The sequence below is a fragment of the Macrobrachium rosenbergii genome, chromosome 19, assembly GCF_040412425.1.
Source record: "Macrobrachium rosenbergii isolate ZJJX-2024 chromosome 19, ASM4041242v1, whole genome shotgun sequence".
In the NCBI taxonomy this organism is placed as follows: domain Eukaryota; kingdom Metazoa; phylum Arthropoda; class Malacostraca; order Decapoda; family Palaemonidae; genus Macrobrachium; species Macrobrachium rosenbergii.
The window spans coordinates 37,953,663-37,975,127 of record NC_089759.1 but is presented as its reverse complement, the minus strand read 5'-3'; the positions used below and the strand labels follow the sequence as shown (position 1 = coordinate 37,975,127).

The window sequence follows — 21,465 nt, the reverse complement described above, 5'->3', positions numbered from 1 at the left end:
AAAGCTCGTTTTCAGGGCTTTAAACAGGTTTTTAAATAAAAAAAAATGGAAAAACCACGGCCATCCACACGTTGCAAAAAATGAAAATGTTTGCAACGTTCCCTTAACTATATAACGATAATTTTAGTTAAAAATGTCTAAATTTATTTCAGAGAGAACTGCCTGCCTTGAACCTAAAATTAATCCCCCAAAATCCTTGCACCATCGGGTCCTTTTTCAAACTCAAGAACAAAGTTAGTCCTGTGTTTACATCCAACGTCGTTTACAAGTATACTTGCCCAAGGTGTAACCAGGGGACTTAGGTTGGATGTACCAGAAGACTGCTGAGGGTACGCATAGACGCCCATAGAGGGGTTAGCTTCCGAACCGGGAGCGGATTGTCCAACCCAACATAAGGAACCATTCCAAATTATGCAAAACATCCATAGACAACAAAGAATTTCGAATAATAGGACAAACACAGAAAGACAGTGGCTTAACAACCTTGGAGTCCATAATGATAAAATTAACAGTTCCATCATTGAACACCCAAACGTCATCTACTCACCTGTTTATTGCTTGATGGTCCCATTTGCCTTATTTTCTTGTTTTCTCCTTTTTATCTATTTTTTTTTTTTTGTTTTAATTTGTATTTTTCTCTCCTTTCAATAGTTTTGTTTCAGCTCCCGTCTGGGTAGGTCATTCTTTTTTAGTGTCATGGTGCCTCTGATATTCTTAAAAGAATTAGCATTTTAAACGTGACAATACTGTAGTGTTTTTAATTAGTTGTTATAATAAATGTTTTTATGAATAATTATTGAGTCAGCTCGCTGTATTTCAGCCTTGAAAATGCAACAATGTAGTTGCGAAACGTCGGCATTAGCAATAAACTGTCAACTGTATCGAGTGCCTTTCCCTGGACGCCTCCGAGTATATACATATATATTTATACGTAAATATATATATATATATATATATATATATATATATATATGTATATATATATATATATATATATATATATATATATATATATATATATATATATATATATATATCAAAGATATGGTGTGTGTGCATAGGCGTGTAATTGTTAGATAAACACCTTAAAAGAGAGAAAGACATAGAAGAATTACACCAGAAAAAAAATTAATTTCAATTAGGATCCTAGAAACTTATAAAACACGGAATTCTCGTATCATAAATAGATATACAGAATACTTAAGCCGCCTTTCAAGTTTCCTGTATTCTACAACAGTCGTGTGGGATCCATCCGGACTTTCTCGTTTTCCATATTCAAGAATTCCCTTCTCAATATGCATCTACAATTTTGCTCTGACTCTATGCAACACTGACTCAAGTATCCATTCTAAAAAAACATTTTGCTTATAAACCACGGTGGGAGGGGGTTGATTGAAAGCTAAATGAAAATACTAGTAGCCATAAATATATTCTTATAGTCTAACAATCCTTTTTGTGGGGCGAGGGAAATAAATATGAAACTGGATATAGTCAACAGAAAACTGAAGTCGAGGTCAACTAAAAGAGACTCTAGTCCTATATCTTAACATCCAGAGCTTACTCTTCACGCAATGATTTGGCATTTGTGAATTCATCTTTTCAAATGGCATGTTCTCGGTAGGAATAAGTCATCAGATTTATTTAGACGTCTTCTTCAAATTTTCCCTGAAGCCAGTACGTTGTCACCCGGCCTTTGCCCTGCGAAGAGAGAGAGAGAGCGTTAGATGCGGTTCGTTGCGAGACAATGAGGTCAGTAGGATTTCACTAGGCGATAAAGAGATTATTTATGTTACATTAAGACACTGAGAGAATGCCCAGGCTGCTTTTAGGGATTAGCAGATACATTATTTTTCTTTAAGAGATCAGGATATTAGTTGAGTTTGATCTGCGACAACGAGGTTTGCAGGTTTTCATAAAGAGATGACGAGATTAGTTAGATTTCGTTTAGCAAGGTTTTTTCAGAGATAATATAAGAAACTTCCAGTCAGAGGGGAGGAGATTAATGGGATTTTGTTCAGTAATCGGGAGACTAGTTGGGTTTCGTTCAGAGATAAGGATATTGGCACAGTTGCATTCAGAGGTAAGATTAATAAGAATCTGCGAACAGACCAAAGAACAGCTGGTAAAGATACTAGTAAGGTTTCGACCAGAGCCAAGGAAACCATTAGGCTTTTCTTGGATAATGGAAGGTTTGTAAGGTTTCGGTCAGAGATTATCAGTGTGGTTTTGTTCACAGTGCAGATTAGCATACCGAACAGAGATTAGACATTCGTTTAGAGATTAGGCTACTGTTTAATGAACTGGTCAAGTTCTCTTCAGGGAAAAGACTTGCAAGTTTTCACTGAGAAATTATGAGATAAGTGTTGTTTCTTATATGAACTAAGAATGCTAGTGGTGATTTGACCTTTTGCCCCCACATGTGAAGGTTAACAGTTCGTGAAGCATTAGAAAAATCAGTGATATACCATTCAGGAATGAAAAAAAATTAGCTCTATTTTTGAGAGAAGATGATATTGTGGTTTATCTAAAATAACATTAGTAATATCTGGTTCAGAGATGAGAAACAGTCATTTTTTTGTCAGAAGTGGGGGAGATTAATACTATTTGGCTCTAAGCTAGAAAATTAATAATGTTTGGTTCAGAAAAAAAAACTTTACTTTGCCAGATACAGGAATTTCGTAATTTTTTTCAAAAAAATTTTAGAATTAGGGAAAACAATTCCGTTCATGCACAACGATATTTAAGACATCTCGTGAGCGACAAAATAATCGCTGAAATCATTCCTGCATGATAAAAGGACTTAGAATTGAATTATGCTAATTAATTAACCAAGTTATATCCCAGTCAGCCTTAGAACTACTTACACTATCAACTCATTAAAATCTTATTTGCATAAAAGTTAATACGAAGCACACACTATACATGATTTAAAAAGTTCCAATAATGGCACAATATGATAAACAACAGTTCTTCATAGAAAGATGGTATATTTTTTTCACTTATTACATTATCTAATACTTTATAAGATTATATTCTCAGTGTAAGAGTAAATACATGTATAAGAATTAGGTGAAAGTAGATGTGACGGTCTATTTCTTATGCTTTGGTCGTTTTGCAGCCACAACACTTTGGGTTTCAGGTGCTTCTCTTAGGGCATACTGGCGACGTTTAGCAACTTTACAACTTCCCTTCTGGTTATAACGATTTCAGGAACCAGCTGACAAAAGGTTTGCGCAAAGATCTAAGTTATGTTGGACCAGGCCCTCTAGGGAAAACTGTTTCCCTTCCCTCCTAACCATGCATAATCACCGAAAATAATCTTTCTTTCATGATCGTTACGTAATTGTAAGGTTTTGTCTTAATGACCTCAAAGAACGTGAAATAAGTTCGGAAAACAAAAAAGCATATTTTAGTTCTGCCAGTTCCAGCAACGACGATTCCGGGAAGTTGATTTGAAAAACGGCAAAGTAAAAATTCGTTGCAAGTTGAATAGACACAAATACGCACGGAGAGAGAGAGATTTTGCGTATTTGTGTCTATTTAACTTGCAACTAATTTTTACTTTGCTGTTTACTGTTATGCAGCACCTTAGATCTTGCTTTGACCCTCCACGCCCACTGCCAGCTTGAAAAGACGAGAGGAAATGAACGCATACACGAAAAAGAATCGACGGAATTCTCACCTTCATTTCCACTTCCCCTCTGAGCTCGAGCCTGAAACTAGGGTAATGTTCCGAGAGCATTTTCTGCGTGGTTGGAGAGACGTGGATCCTCAGGGCTGGAAGGGAAATGGTTTGCTGAGTCTAGAGTCTTATCCTGGTAACTTTTGCTGAATAGAGTGGCTGTCATTTAAATGCAGGTTGGATCAGATGTTATCAAAGGCCAAAGTATGTATGATGGAAGTATAATTTCTTCGTAAAAATGAAACCTAAACCTAATAAATTTGTAATTGGTTCTCACCTAAATAAAAATATAATGTTATATAAGATATTGCAAAGCAAGTACCTATCATCTTAGGAAAACTGTAGTTGAAGGGAGTGATTTGATTTAAGAGGTTACCGTAACGGATGAATGTTTCACATAAAAGACCAAATAGTTCAGCGTCATTCTGTTTGCTTTTACAAAGAAATACCTTCATTTACCTCATATAGTCAAGAAACACGAAAGTACTTCTTTTGCTATTTAAAAAGCGTAGACATTACATTTTATTACTTATACTAGATATAAAGACAGGGAAGTGGAATTCATTCCTCTTAGATTAAGCCGGCCTTATGCCAGCATTGTACTGTTCGTATGAGAGTCCAGTTTCTCAGCTGCAACTTACGTAATCCGTTACTCTCCATCCTTGACGCCGTATTGACCGTGTCCCCGAAGAGGCAATACCTGGGCATCTTGAGGCCGACTACCCCCGCCACGCAGGGCCCCGTGTGCATGCCAATCCTGAGTTTGAGCTTGTCCTCAGGCCGGTGTCTGATGGTGAAAGTCTCCACCTCCCTCAGGAGGGCCAGGGACATGTTGGCGATCTCCCGACAGTGCTGAGTGCCGTTCCTCACCGGCAGCCCTGACACCACCATGTAAGCATCGCCTATGGTCTCGACCTGAGGAATTGAAGGCTTCTTTTAGCTCATAGGCCGATGGGATGGGCAACAGGTCGGGGAAAACGGAAGTGGGAGGATTACAAACCGTGTTTGTGTAAATCTTGAAGGTCTGTAAACTGCATTGATATGTCCCTCAACTTCTTTTCATTTACCATAACTTTCTTGATTTATGTTCTTTCTGTTACACGCAAGACTATGGAAATCTATAAAAGACTCTTTCTCACCTAAATCATTTGTCGTTGGTTTAGTATCTATTGTGCGTTCCACGACACCAGTATTTTGATTGTATTATTTCTATCAAATAGCAGAAAAGGTGGACATGTTCAAAGACAAAACGTTATGACTCGTGGTGACGCAAAGAAAAAACCTGCATTTTATATTAAACATTGTAATTCTATTCATATGAAAAATACCTGTATTTTAGCCTCCTAAATGCAATTTCATCTCAAATTCTTGATGTTGCTAAATACATAATGCATCGTCGACTTTCTCTCACCTTATAAACATCGAAGTTTTCTATGATGGCGTCGAAGCGCGTGTACAAGTCGTTCAGAAGGTCCACAACCTGACAAAGAAAAGTCTTCGTGAAATGTTGGAAGCACCTTTGTGGATGGGCAGAGTCTTCCTTGTTGTGAATTATCATTTCGGACTTTGGAGTTTTATTAGGAAAGCTAGGATAAGGTCGTTTTGTACACTGTTGTCAAGAATCAAATCAGAAATCCTAATCAGGATGAGAAGTAAGGATTCAGGAAACGATGACAAAAATATTTAAACTGTCAGGGTGACTAGACAAACAGCTAACTACATCAAGTTAGATGGGTGAAGTAATAATATTTGACAATAATAGACTTGTGTAGAGTTACGTTCCCCAAGTGACCTCATACGAGGTCACTTACAATAAATTACCTTCAATCTGTACAAAAGTAAAAGTCTTTTTATCCTTAATGTCTAGAAACATTATTTGAAGGGAAGTAGAGATAACTGCTGTTGAATGCAATACTCTTCAGTGTTTGTCTTTCAGAAGTACAAAATTCTCTCTCTCTCTCTCTCTCTCTCACAAACACATTATTTTAGGCTCATTTTTGAGATCTTCTTTTGCAGGCATCAATGCCTAGGCAAATAACAGGATCTTTACTTAACACAGCCGGAAATATCAAGAGGAAATCAATGTTAATTTAAAGATTCTATTTTGTTTGCAACTCATGATCTCAGCCTCAATTTCTTCCACCCGAATATTGAGCCTTAACGACGTCCGGTGTTGGACATCAGAAAAAAATGTCCTTTTTATATGTGTCGCTTCAGTTTCCTGTATTATGGTGTGATCTTTGTCCAGTGGCAGGCCTCGCTCCTGTTCCCAAGTGAATAACTATCTATGATTGTCAGCTGATGCTTTTCTGAGGAAAGCATTCAAATAGAAATGCATAGCTGTGCTGTGCTCAAGGTAATGAACGTTGGAAAAAACGGCTCATCATATTTTTGTGGGATATACTTGCTATCATGATGGATGGTATAGCAGAAGTATTACTACAGAACATAACTGTTTTGGCTGTTACAATAATATTGTGATTGTTTTTCATGACAGCCGTAGACAATTATAATAAAATAAAAAAACAGATATTGCAATTCATTTACTTTATTTTTTTTATAGGTTGCAATATTATTGGCAACTTCTTAAAAGATAAATAAATCAATGTTTGCCGAGTGTAATATACATGTTGGGTCAATCTTCTTGCTGAGAGAGAGAGAGAGAGAGAGAGAGAGAGAGAGAATTTTTAATCATTTTTATCGACGGAAACGGAATTCATAATTCATTAGGCAAAGTCAGCTAATTACTGCGTCTCGCTGAACGATCACCGAATTAATGCAAATTAACTCCGTTTAAAAATACTAATTTTCGAACCTAACGTATATCGTAGGCTTCCGCCAAATGTCAGGAAGCTGTGGGGGAAATTTCTCAAGAGTCTTGACGCGTAGGAGAGATCGAAACTAAAAAAAAAAAGAGACTCAGTTGGTAGCAAAGCCTGATCATTCCGATCACTCTGAACCCTGAAGACTTACCTGAAGGGGGGTAGACTGAGCCGAGAGAGCCGTGAAGCCGACGATGTCGCTGAAGTAGATGGTGACGCAATCGTACGTCTCAGCTACGACGCTCTTCCCGGCAATCAGCTGGCTTGCGACTGACCTGCGAGGAAGGAAAAGTGACGGGTATTTGCTTAAATAACGTTCTTCGTCCCTGACGGTGTGACTGTGAACAGAAACGTTCAATTAAAGGTTTGTTATTTAAAGCGTTGGTGGTTTTTCAAAGATAATTACATCTTTGCTGGTTACATTAACGTTTGGCTAAAGGATATAATATGTCGGTGTTTACCCTATTATTCAATGGCTGATAGTCTCATTATTATAAAACACACCCGTGCCGAGAAAGCTTTGGTCATTAAAACAATTAGAACACCATGTAATTAATACCATTCTATGAAATCGCCAATGGTTTGTCCTGAAGAATGAGCCAGTGAAAGGCTCACGATTAGTCTTTGCAATTGCAAGAGAACAATAGTTACAAACAATAGGAGCTCGAAATTGACTGACACTAATTATGCAAATGTGTATCAATTAGAATATGTAATCTTAAGAAGTCAGAACTTATAAAAATAACGGATGATTTCCCGCAAGAAACAGATAAGAAGAGTCGCTTTTCTCAGAAACGGCGGACAATTAATATAGCGGAAGTAATGAGCGAGTGGTCTTACCAAAAAATTGCTGATAAACGTTTCTTACAAAAATGGAGATTATGAGGTGAAAGCAGCCATGAAGATGTTAGTGGAGTATATAAATAACTTATTAACTTTTAGTAATAAGTATTACAAGTCTGCCTTTTCCTTGGGATATGCAGACTGTTTACCACTTTAATAAGCCAAAAAAGCTTAAGTTCGTGTCTTCATCAATAATAATAATTCTCCTTGGAAGTATGTTATTTCCTAGATTGAGTGAATTTGATATTCAGTTATATATTTGTGAATTTCTGCACACAATCTATTCATATATATATATATATATATATATATATATATATATATATATATATATATATATATATATATATAGAGAGAGAGAGAGAGAGAGAGAGAGAGAGAGAGAGAGAGAGAATTAGGCAATTTAAAAAGGGTAGGTACCTATTCTTTTCAATTTCCATAGTGAATTTAAGTTAGTAATACTTGATTTAACTTGTAAATAAAAAGATTTACATTTTCGTTCCTTGGCCACACACATCTACATATATGTAGTGCCCTTAAAAAACATAGAGATTTGCATGGCCAAGGAACGAAAATATAAATAACTTTCTTAAGTTAAATCAATTAATACCTTCGCTTAAATTCACAATGGAAATGGAAAAGAATGGTTGCCTATCCTTTTTAAGATTGCCTGATACATATAAATTGCAATGTGTTCAAATACATTGTTTACAGAAAACCTATTAATACTTCTCCGTGTGGACATTTTTATTCTGGCCAAAGCAGTAAGGTTTAGAAATCCGTGTTCACATCTATGGTTTTAAGAGCATTACGTATATGTAACCCTGAGTATATTAATGATGAAATAGACAAGATTAGGAATACAGGCAGAAATTGAAATATCCTGACAGTGTATCAGACAATGCATTAGAAGCGGCAAAAAAAAAAAACTAAATCAAAATAAAGAAGAACCTTACCTTGCAACTCAAAAGATTTGTTTGTGCAGTAATATGAAAGATATCCCCAACTCAAGAATTTTTGTGTTAATGTCGCTTTTAAGAACAATAAAGAATGAAATATGGACTCATAAAGAACCCTCCAGGCAGTACTAGAGGTGTATATAAAACTCCAAGTAACCCTTGCGAAAAATTTTATATTGGCGAAACTGGAAAACACTGGAAAAGAGAATATATATATATAATATATATTTATATAATATATATATGTATAATATATATATGTATATATATGTGTATAATATATATATATATATATATATATATATATATATATATGTGTATATATATATATATATATATATATATATATATATATATATATATATATATATATATATAAGATTTCACTTCATGTCTCATCCTTACTTTCTCCTTGCCTTAACTATTCATTATAATTATTTGCAGTTCTCTCTCATCTAAAGTTTAATCTTGAAATATATTTGATGCCTGTGAGTATTATAACTGCGACCATCATAGGCATCCCGTGTGATAGGGAATGGAGATTCAAATAACCAGAGGCTCCTATTCTGCTACCGATAATCGGGATCAATACTACGTGACCTCGAAACGGGACCTTCCGTCTTTATTGCTGGAGGGTATATTTACCTATGCAGATCCTGGATGAGAACGGTACAAATATTTCCTAACAGGTAAACTTCCACTTGAATTTGGGTTTGTATTTATTCAAAATAATAATTCGCAATCACTATGAAGCTTTCTGGCTGTCCGTCCGTCTTGATTTATGTGTATATGTGAGTATATTTTATATATATATATATATATATATATATATATATATATATATATATATATATATATATATATATATATATATATATATATATATATATATATATATAATGTTCATTCTATGTAGCATTGAGATTTGTCCAAGTTGGGCTATATGCTGAGCTACTGTTAGCTCCTGTAAATAACCAGTTTCATTTTATTTTACGTTTTTTTGTTGAACTTAGTGTTCCAGTTTGCTGAATTCACTCATGTGGCTATGAATAACCCTCTATTCTTTGTCAACTAGTGTTAACTGGCGACCTGATCTGTTCAATACCTGTCCTTTCGAGTTAATATTAGCCTTAACTGACAGAATTTCGTGGGTCTTAGGTTTCTAAAAACCATCCTACGGTCCTTATTCCAACAATGCCATAGCTAGGCATTGTTGGGAAAAGAACCATAGGATGGCTTTCAAAACAGTAGGCTTATATACAAAAGCAATAGCATCAGTCATAGGGGCACTCATCAGAGATTAAAGGATTTGCCTCAGAGGATCCGAGCTGTAATATTAAAAAGAAGCTAAGATCGACCCTTCTGACCTGGAGGTTAGGTCTCCTGCCCAACAGACCGCTGGGGACCACTCACCTACCACAAGGGTTAATCCCACTGACCATCAGATCAGGATATCAGACCGACAGGAGGGGATTAACAACTCTCAAGAGAATGGAAACCAGGACAGCCATCATATAAATGACAGCACTTGGAGAAGAAGTTCCATAAGATTGCTGGGCCTTGAACCAGCCTGACCACCTTCACATCTCTTGAAAAAGGGTCACAGTTAGGACCTGAAAGTACTCGAGATTCAAGTAATATGTAAATATTTACAAGTAAACAAGTTATACACAGGAATGTTGTGGGTTTCTCTTTCCATTATTATTATTATTATTAATTTATCGTTGTTTTATTCTAGCAGTTTTCTCTTATAAAGGCGCTTTAAGGTATACCCATGAATTATTATGAGAACTGCTATCGTGAAAATTATTTGTGCGTGAGTTTAGAAAAGCAAATTGAAAATAAAGTGGGTTTAAGCTTAATTTAATTATTATATAGGTTCAAGATGTTTATCGAAATGAATGTTCCACCATCCGGAAATCTTCATGTTTCAATGTGCTGTGCTCGAATAAGGTAAAATTTAAATTGTGCAAAATCTGAAAACAATTAGTCATCATAAGCCTCTTTATTTTACGCAATGGAATATATGAATGGGATTCAACCACAAGGAAAATTTCATATGCGATGCAATATTCGAAATTATGTAATTACTATTATAAGGAATTTGATGATTGCTATTGTTTTTTGTGCAATTGTACAAATTTTGCAACAGGCGAGCTCTATATTCAGAATTTTACAGCTTATTTAAGTAGAGGGATTATAATATAATTTGTATGCAACCAAATATACACCGGTGAACATATTCATACATACATACAATTTTCTTTTTAAATCGCTCCTTTTCCTTATTAGAAAGGGTAGCAACGTGAGAGTAAGCTTCCATCTTCTAATGAAGACCACAGCTAAGGCATCTATGGGCACCTCCCTTTTTTGACCCCAGTTGACGCTGATACCGACGCAAAAATGGGTCGACTGGTGTGCTGCAGACTTCTGTCGAACAACGGATCTTAATAATGCTAGCCTGGTGTTCTATATACATTATCATAGAGTATTTTAGGATGAGGTTGTTAACCTCACGCTCTTCTCCACATTGTTTGCAACACACCAGGGTCAAATGACTAATTATTCGACAGCGTAGGTCAAAGCAACAACCGGTTATTACGGAATGGGCCTAAATAGTTTCCAAAAAAAAAAAAAAAAAGTTTTCCAGATAATTATTTTATTACTGTTTATTTAGAGATGATATTCCGGTAACTCCTAAATGTTTCAAAAAAAAAAAAAAAAAAAAGGTTCACATAATTATTTTATTACTGTTTATTTAGAGACGATATTCCGGTAACTCCTTAATGAATGAAAAGACTTCTGATAATAAGTCTTGATCATTTCACTCTTCCCATGTTTCTGAGAGAGAGAGAGAGAGAGAGAGAGAGAGAGAGAGAGAGAGAGAGAGAGAGAGAGAGAGAGAGAGAGAGAGAGAGACTTTAATGCTGCTCCTTCACCTTTCTCCCTTATAACTTTCAGGTTCTTGCTGTATAGGGGGCTAACCTCAGCCACCTTAAAATTTTAACGTTCTGTGGGGAGAGAGGGGTGGGGGACTCTCGCGTCAGAGCTTCAGGGACTGGGAGCTGAGAGAGAGAGAGGGGGGGGAGGGGGAATGGAAGGCGCTGTGGCTTAACCTTTGGAATTTACCTGGCTTAATGGACAGCTGTTAAAAGGTGCTTTAGCTGAAATGCTTTGTTTTCTTTACTGGAACACGCGTGTGCATATCTGTAACGTTACAGAAAATATATGTGCATATATCTATCTATATATATATATACTATGTATAATAAATATATATGTATATATACATATACATATATTTATACATTTAAAATATATATATATATATATATATATATATATATATATATATATATATATATATATATATATATATATATATATATATATATATATGATTGAGGTGGCATAACAAAAATGTTTAGCCCTGCAGTTTTCACGACGCCTTTTGAGGCGAGGTTGCTACCCACATGTAATTTTCTTATCAAGAGCAGTTGACTGATATTCGTCCACGGGTGTGATCGACTGGTCGCCTGAATCAGACCACGGACCTTGCCAATGCGAACTCAATTCTGTTTATATGAGATAGAAAATGCAATAGGACATCAACTCCTCCCCACAATTGTGTATAAACGGAGAAACGTAAAAATAACAAACTTTGAAAAAGAGAATTAAGTGAACGCTTTGTCTCGTTAAGCCATCGCAATTGGTCTAAAAGTCAACTAACCAAGAAACGAGAGCAACTGTTTGCAAGGTTTTTGATTTCCTGATCTTCTCTGAACGTTTAGATTCACGATGAATGCGAATTCATACCAATTTACTGCCATTATTCGAGATGAGTCGAATAAACATGCAACGTTTACCGAAATGGAGTTCTCGTAGACTAGAGCTGTCAAACGGTCCCTCACATTCACCTTGATAAATTGGATAGAAAAGGTAGCAAACAAATACACAGACTCGGTAAAGTAATTTGTGACGGGAACACCAAACTTTTGCAGCGTTGCTTTTTCCCAACTGATATTCCCTCTCGCTTTGAACTTTGTTGCGCAATCCACCAGTCAAGGGAAAACGTCAAAATATTCGACAGAATTCCCAAATTCACCGGAGGGCGCCAACAGAATTTAATAAAGCCATCTGTGGGTGCAAACAGAACTATTAAGCAAACGGAAAACCACTGTGATCCGTTTTCCTAAGTTCCTCGTTGGACGAGTCGGTGTAGTTCTCGGCTAGCACACATGCTGGGCCCGCGTTCGAGTCTCCGGCCGGCCAATGAAGAATTAGAGGAATTTATTTCTGGTGATGGAAATTCATTTCTCGCTATGATGTGGTTCGGATTCCACAATAAGCTGTAGGTCCCGTTGCTAGGTAACCAAATGGTTCCTAGCCACGTAAAATAAGTGTAATCCTTCGGGCCAGCCCTAGGAGAGCTGTTAATCAGCTCCTCAGTGGTCTGGTTAAACTAAGGTATACTTAACTTTGATACGTTTTCCTCTCCTTAAGGTACGTTTATTATTGTAATGCTATTTCAAAGCCAGTGAATCTCAAATTACATTCCCATCTCTTCAGTTTATCTCCGCGGGCATTGCTTATATGAAACTCTTGAGAGCTCATGAATGAACTTAATTAAAATTCTGCAAACTTAAGGTCGAAATGAAATGAACCTCATACTTGTGTTGGCATCAATACTTAAAGGCAGCGACTGCCTTCAAGGCTACACGAAAGAACGTTTGTATGTGACATTTAAGTATTACATTTATTCCGCAATCACAAATTTATGTTCACGTCAGACAATCCAGTTGATTAAAAACAAATTAGCGCTATGTCTAGCAATTGCACGAGAGAGTCGCTTCAATGATTTTTAAACAATATCAAACAGAACTGTTGGGTTACATTAGCATACAATTGGAAAATAATGAATTAATTTAGTAAAGTTTCCAGTACATTAAGAAGATGGTTTTAAGATAAAAAACCAAGCTAAATATGCATAATTCAGAGAGCTGTTAACCACAAGATGCCAGTACAAATATGTACGCAATTACATAATGAAGGACAACCTTACATCTTATATATATATATATATATATATATATATATATATATATATATATATATATATATATATATATATATATATATATATATATATATATATATATATATATATATATATATATATATATATATATAGGAAGGTTAGGACATCTGGAACTCAAGGGATCCAGTAGGAATAGGACGGAAAAAGCCAGAGTAGAACTGCACATTTATTTCCCAGCTTTTCGAGACGTTAAGTCTCATCCTCAGGGCTGTAAATTATACGAAATTTACAAATTAAAACCAGAATCGGTAAAAATAACGTTTATAAAAGTTAAAAAACAATAAAATCTTAATTAGTCTAAGCTAAAAAAAATAAAAATAAAAATAACAAGTGAAGAATGCTTTTTATCAATACCTATCTCTATTGGAGTTAAAAACTGAATGACGTTCGGCCGTTTGGAGGGGAGGACGTCAACTATGCTATAAACAACACACATTCTCTCTCTCTCTCTTTCCCACATACATACATACATACACACATATATGTATGTATGTATGTATATGTATATATATATATATATATATATATATATATATATATATATATATATATATATATATATACATATACATACATACATACATATATGTGTGTATATATATATATATATATATATATATATATATATATATATATATATATATATATATATTATATATTTGTGTGTGTGTGTGTGTGTGAGAGAGAGAGAGAGAGAGAGAGAGAGAGAGAGAGAGAGAGAGAGAGAGAGAGAGAGAGAGAGAGAATTTTAAGTCTCTGACTACAGAACAAAGGTAAAAGATTAAGCCTTCAGTGTTCAAGGTGCAAGTTGAATGCTCGCGCTGCTTGTTCATGAAAGGTAGTCGAAAATGAAAGCAATTTCTTTGCTTGCAGTGATTCGTACCAGCGAGAAACAAACCCAAAATTGAAAATAGCTTTTAAAGGGAAAATTCTGCAAAATCAGAATTCAGTTATTATCGACTTTTTATCCAAAATGACTTGCTGTTCATAAGCAAATGAATATTATGTAGAAATATACATTTTTTTATCCTTTACCACTCCCTGGTGTATTAGGTTACTGTCGCCAACTTGACCTAAATAAAAAGATGAAAAGATAATTCATGTGGCATGCCATGACAATTTTAGATATCTGCTGAATTATGCCGTTGTCTTACATTGCACTGCAGCATTTTTCCTACGACATCAGGTTTTGAACCTTGAAAGTACTGTATCCAAAATTTGCGACACTAAACCAGTAGCTGATTTCTTCCAGAACTTGTTTCACTAAATTGCTTATTATTTGCTTGGGAAATTTTCTAATTGAAATAGCAGGGCGATAGATACTCATTTTGTCTATCTCACACACAGTTGAAATATGTTCTTTTGAACATATACAAAACTATCGAACATTTCCCGTTTGACAAAGTTAATATGTTTGTGAGAGAGAGAGAGAGAGAGAGAGAGAGAGAGAGAGAGAGAGAGAGAGAGAGAGAGAGAACAACACCAGAGTAATATTGCATATTGCACACCGTCAAAAAGTCCTTGCAGCCGCCCTTGAAAAAAGATAAAATGATCGCCAACTGACAGGAGGGAGGGTTGACATTTGACCCACTTCCGTTTTGAAAACGTTATTGCGTGCTCACCTTCGCAATACACTGGAAAAGAAAATAAATCAATTGCAGAAGTTGACAATGCGTTTATGTATTCTATGCAATCTGCTCATTTTTGTGTTCTGCGTTTATGTGGGCACGCTTATACTGATCTACGAACATTATACTTATCCCAGGATGATTTATGTATCCTTACAGGTGGACGAAAAACAGAGTACTTATAAAAACAGACAGATGAACACTGACAAGCATATATATCTAACTACCGTCCGTCAGTCCAAATACTCCTTCTGCAGATTACAAGAAGCACGAATCAAGGCTGATCCAAGGTGGATCCCTGCCCTTGTGCAAGTGTAAGGAAATGCAGTTGCAGATAAAGTGGCCAAGTCTGCAACTTCAATCGGATCGAACGATAATTTGGCCTCATTAAACTGAATCAGAACAAATAAAGGGAGGATTTGTTACAGTTATGGGGTAGCCACCCTTCATTTCTAGCTACTCTCTGTAGAGAATGCAACGCAGCTTCAACAGTAAAACAAAGTTTGTGTGAATGTCACAACATCGGTCAACGATGAATTACAAGAAATGGGTACAAATCTGTAAAATAAACTGCCGAATATTTAGATTTTTCAGTCGATTCATTTTCAGAATTTTTACGAAACTGTAATTTAATTAGTGTAATGATTTAATTGAAGATCTTTTATAAATAACTATGCGACAACCATAGTTTTGTTGATTTAGCCCCGTCATTGCCAAGTTATTAGGCAGTAGTGAAATCATTGTCCTAAGCGCCGTAGAGTTTTTTGAACTGTGCCGCGCAGATTGGAAAGAAGTTGAACTTAGTCATCGTGTACCGTAGAATTTTTAACGATTTTGTGTCAGCAGGAATGACTCCTGCGTTTAATAGTTATTTAAAATCTTTTCTCAACGATCATCAGGTAACTTTGGAACTATAAATGTACGATGTCAGGCTTAGTACAAGCTTGTTCATTTTGGAGGTCTGACTTGTGTGATTCAGTTGGCTCTACAATCTTGAGGAATTCTTTATGAAGAAAACTGAATACCCTTGGCATTAAAGCACTCGAGAAATAAAGATTGATCGCTGAAAGGACTTGTCATGTAGGAAGGATGGAGGATTCAGGTAGAAAATTAGTCTCTATGTATCAATATTCATCCTGAGCCACTAAAAAGTGGGTCGAAAGAAACTTCATGTATCTCTCTCTTCCTGAATAACAAATCATCACATTTTCACAGGTCTAGCTACGCCCGTATTCTTTAGCATTTACCGGACCGTTAAAAATTACCATTGTTTTTTAACGATGATTATTTTCTCAGTGAGGTTGTGCCAGTTGCGATAATCGTGCGTTGGAATGCATTTCGTTCCAAATGAATAATTCCGTCTAGATCAGGACCTTGTCCTGAAAATCTTGTGCGGTGGATTTTCTCACGAATTCTTCCATCTGGGTAAACTGAGCCTATTCCACTGCTGCTTTATCTAATTGTCATGAATATTATTGTTATATTTTTCAGTAAAAAAAAGCTGTCTAGTCCTTGAAAAGTCTGAATGAGGCGAAATAATTTTTCCCAATGATACTTTGTAATTAACACACTAACACACAAGCACACATATATATCATATGAATACACACACATATATATATGTATACATATATTACTAGAAGTATTCACTTCTTCACAGCCGTCTATGCTAACTTGTAGGGAAACAACACAGAGAAACAGAGAGGGCTTTAAAAATGGCGCCCTGTTAATTAACATCATCCGTGACTGAGGTTATACAGGATCAAAACAGAAGAGTGAGTTTGAAGTTAAGTACCTTTCTTTAAGGAGAAAAAATAAAGTCTGGTGGGAGTTCTGGTGGGTTGCATTGGGGACGAGACCCAAGGGGTCAGACCAACGCAAAAATTGCTCACGATAAATTTGAGCACAAACTTCAAACTCACTCTTCTTCTAATCAATTTCCTTTAACCAGAGGACCTACTTTGATCTTGTATAACCTCAGTCATGGATGATGTTTACTCAAAACCATAAAGTCGAAGGTAATATTTGACATAACATCGAGAATTGACAGTAACAGAGTAAGGGAATTTTCCAAAGGCCATTTCTCTTTGAACCAAAAACGCATGAATCTCTGCTTAAAGATGACTTGAAGGAAAACATGAGCTGAAAACCTCAAGGCTAAAGCTATGCTAGGTCAGTAGACAGTAAACTACACAATTACTCTTCCAAACGCGTAGGCAGTAAACTACACAATTACTCTTCCAAACGCGTATCTTTCGAAACCTTGAGCTATTCGTTCCTCCAAGGCTTTTGTTCCTGAAAAAGAAGTAGATCTGTCTGTCTGTCCCTCCAGGATAACTGTTGAAGTTAGTGATTTTTAGTTTTGGTTTCTTGAGATACCACTTGTGTTGAATTAGAAGTCAAACAGGTGGAGGGAAATGTGACTTATCATGACTTTCTGACTTATTTTAACTCTTATGTTGTAGAGACTCATTTAGTGGAAGTTGATAGCACCGTGTTATCTTACTTGGTTATTTTGAGGGTACCAATTCTGGGACGTAGATATTCCCTTTTCATTTTCAATTCCAACCATTTGCCATGTTAGATTACTGAATAAATTATATATTTGGAGATTACTGAATAAATTATATATTTGTAGACATGTTTTTGTTGAAACTCCTTGGTTCAGTTAGTGACTTGGAGAGAGAGAGAGAGAGAGAGAGAGAGAGAGAGAGAGAGAGAGAGAGAGAGAGAGAGAGAGAGAGAGAGAGAGAGAGAATGTGCTGATCCAGTAGGCAAGCTAGCCATTGCTACCAGGGAATCTTTGAGACATAATTTGATACGACATTGTTCTTAAAACAGATGTGGAGGGAGGTTATGACCGTATCTGACCTTGTATAATAGGGCATAATATATATATATATATATATATATATATATATATATATATATATATATATATATATATATTCCTGCTATGATAGGCACTGATAGGCTCAGCTTTTAGCTCCTAATTGTCATTTATTTTGGTACCTTTTACTGACAATACATTTGTTTAGAATTCTGTTCAGCAACATCTTGTTCAGTGTGTGCAGAATACAGATATTATCTTCGCCTGTTTAAACTTTTATGATTTCACACTACTATTAAAACTCAAGAATTGTGGCCTACCGTCGGAAAATAAAAATGTTCACAAAATCTTATGATTTTTGTGGATTCTCCAAAACTAACATCTTATCACGATAGAAAACAAATAATGATATAGTTCTCGTAAAGCTATTTAGATCTGTCAAGAAGGCACTAAAATCTATTGCTACATTCAACTATTTTGTAAAGAATGGAAAAGAAAGTAAAATGCCTTAATGAACAAACCATTTTTTCTTAAGAGATAAGCTACCCAAAATGATCTCGTATTTTGTGGCGAGGGAAAGGCCAAGATACCTAAATGACCTTGTAGCTCGCATCTCTCACAACAGCTGAGATTATTGGAAGGGAGAAACACTTACTTGGGTAGGAGCTGGTAGAGGAGTTCCTCACACCTCCTCTTCTCCTCGAGATAGTCGGCTGTCCTTTCCTGGACGAGGGCCTCCAGATTGTTGGCGTACTGTTCCATCCTCGACAACAGGTTGTCCAAGATGTTTCCGCTCTCGTTGTCTCTGCGAAGGTGACCACAAGAAAGTTAGTTCGTAAGAGATCCAAGGGAAATGCACATTTCTCGTCTCTTTACATTTTTATGCGGCCCAGTTTTGATGTAGGTTAAAAACAATCGGAAATAATGATTATGAGAACTTTTACCTTTTATCTTTTATATTGCGTTGAAATAAAACTTTCATCTTTTATTTTTTTTATTACGTTGAAATAAAAGTAAAACCGTTTTTAGTAATTGAATCCATCTGCTCTCATCATCTCTAGGAAGGGACCCAAAACACAAACACTGATAATTTAATCATTGAAGAAACGTTAATAAAACGTCTAAGATTTAAAAACAATCATTTAGATTTAAATTTCTTCTGTACTTCCCTGCCTATTGTGAAAGTTATCCAGAACATTATTAGTAGCTGACACTACGATAATTACACTTCCCACGTTTTAGAATGATTTAAGAATTCCACTTCTGGTATGATTAATTTAAATGGTAATTATGAAATACTTTCTTCCTTTCTTAGAAGAAAATCCGAGCAAGAAATGTTCAGTGCTATTATATTTCCGACCTCACTATCTCCAACAAATGAACTCACGCAAATGTAGTCTAATATTCAGCCAACCGTGATAAAAATCTAGTTTCAAATGAAGACAGTACTGATTCACCTTGATTTCTTTTAAAAATAAAAACTTTTATTACAGTGAAATCGTAGCAGCCCTTGTCTCTGCGAATCAGACCAAAGAAAATGTCGTAAGAAAAGGTTTCTTCTTGAAAAATGACGTAATTTATTTTTTGGTGGGGGGGGGGGCTTCTCTTGATAAAAGCAGTGTTATAAAAGTATCGGTTCAGTGGTCAGGTGGCTGACCTCCAAAGAAGACCAGATGTTTCTGGCATAGAAGATTGCTGTAGCTTGGAAAACCTTTGAGCCTGCTTGGTATAGCAATGGGTCACAAAGTGCTTCAAAAGTCAAATTATGAGTGTTTTACCTCCCCGCGAAAGCGTTAAAAGAATTTCCGCACTTGTAGCACCGATCGAGTCGGAGGGCTAAAATCCAATTTCCCGTCCAACTGTTTCCTGGAAAACAATCACATAAGCGCAGCCCATGTGGAGTAACATGTGAGCAATCATTTATGCATTTTATTAGTAATAAAATAAAGGTTTGCTCAATACTGCCAGCAGACTGTACAGTGAATATTTTCACGCTAATGTTATAAAAAGGTTTGAAAGGTTAGTGGGTCGCTTTATCCCGATTTAATGTTCGTCTTTTTAGTTTTCTGTAAAAGAAAACTATTGTGCCGCGTTGTCTGTCCGTCCGCACTTTCTTCTGTCCGCACTTTTTCTGTCCGCCCTCAGATCTTAAGAACTACTGAGGCTAGAGGGCTGCAAATTGGTATGTTGATCATCCACACTCCAATCATCATACATACCAAATTGCAGCCCTCTATAGCCTCAGTAGTCTTTATTTTATTTAGGATTCAGTTTAGCCATAGCCGTGCGTCTGGCAACGATATAGGGCAGGCCACCACCGGGCCGAGGTTAAAGTTTCAAGGGCCGCGGCTCATACAGCACTGTACCGAGACCACCGAAAGATAGATGTGTTTTCGGTGGCCTTGATTGTACGCTGTCCGGAAAACTCGACTGCTCTTCGGCGCATTTTGGTGGATCTACAGAAACACAGAAATGACTGGTGGTTTTGAAATAAAGGTTAGTGTTGTTAATGGGCTTCGGAAAAAAAAGTCAAGAACAGAATAACAATTGGAGGGTTTTGAAGAGTAGACCTGGCATATCTGATGGCTTTAAGAGAGTCAAGAACAACTGGTAGGTAGCCTTTGTAGAAAAACACTCGAGTAGCTGACAAGCTTTGAACAAATGAAACGGATGGCTGTATCCAGATTGATGGATAGTTCGGACGGGTCTCATTAAAAAAAAGAGTCGAGAATAGTAAGTTTTGTGGAAAGGCTGAGGAATACCTGAAAGGTTTAGCGCAAGGGTCAATAGCAGGTGGCGTGTTTTAAGAAGTCTCAGTCAGTAACTGACGGATGAACTAAAAATGCCATAAAGAGTTGGTGGGCTCTTGAAAAAGAAGTGGCGAACAATTTGCAGACATTAAAGAAAGTGTCGAAAGTAGTGAGCTAGTTCTCCTCACGCTGTACCGACGCCATCCCTTGGTGTCTTGCTCTTTTAATCAGGCAATCAATCAACTTCCAACCTCATCGCCTTCCGCCTCACCTGTTAAGCCTCCTAATGATGGTTTTGAGCTGATGGAAGTCTGGCCTCTCCATCGGTTCTTCGGCCCAACACCTCCTCATCATCTGCATCACTTCCTCCTCAGCCACCTCGTCCTCCGTCGACGGACGGAACGGCTGGTATCCTCCGTTCTTTACATTCTCGACGATCTCTGTGGAAGAAGAAGAAGAAGAAGACTGTTTATGCCGAGACTTGGAGCACAGACTAGTTAGTTATTGTGGTAAAAATCATTCTAATCATTCTCGACGATCTCTGTGGAAGAAGAAGAAGAAGAAGAAGATTGTTTATGCCGGGACTTGGAGCATAGACTAGTTAGTTATTGTGGTAAAAATCATTCTCAACGATCTCTGTGGAAGAAGAAGAGGAAGAAGACTGTTTATGCTGAGACTTGGAGCACAGACTAGTTAGTTATTGTGGTAAAAATCATTCTAATCATTCTCGACGATCTCTGTGGAAGAAGAAGTAGAAGAAGACTGTTTATGCCGAGACTTGGAGCATAGACTAGTTAGTTATTGTGGTAAAAATCATTCTATTCATTCTCGACGATCTCTGTGGAAGAAGAAG

The 21,465-nt window shown here is 36.3% G+C and overlaps 1 protein-coding gene across 2 annotated transcripts in view; it reads right to left on the bottom strand.

Annotated features, from left to right (window-relative positions):
- Positions 1–1,404: 1,404 nt before the first annotated feature.
- The window catches only part of LOC136848862 (atrial natriuretic peptide receptor 1-like), a 454,893-nt gene continuing 434,832 nt past the window's right edge, over positions 1,405–21,465 (bottom strand). For both annotated transcript variants that reach the window (XM_067121689.1, XM_067121690.1), the window contains exons 17-23: positions 20,884–21,052; positions 18,518–18,667; positions 6,656–6,779; positions 5,094–5,162; positions 4,324–4,597; positions 3,683–3,777; positions 1,405–1,698 (exon numbers count right to left, since the gene is read on the bottom strand). In XM_067121689.1, coding sequence (XP_066977790.1) covers positions 1,642–1,698; positions 3,683–3,777; positions 4,324–4,597; positions 5,094–5,162; positions 6,656–6,779; positions 18,518–18,667; positions 20,884–21,052 — 938 coding nt within the window. In that variant the 3' untranslated portion in view covers positions 1,405–1,641. The remainder of the gene's footprint in view (positions 1,699–3,682; positions 3,778–4,323; positions 4,598–5,093; positions 5,163–6,655; positions 6,780–18,517; positions 18,668–20,883; positions 21,053–21,465) is intronic.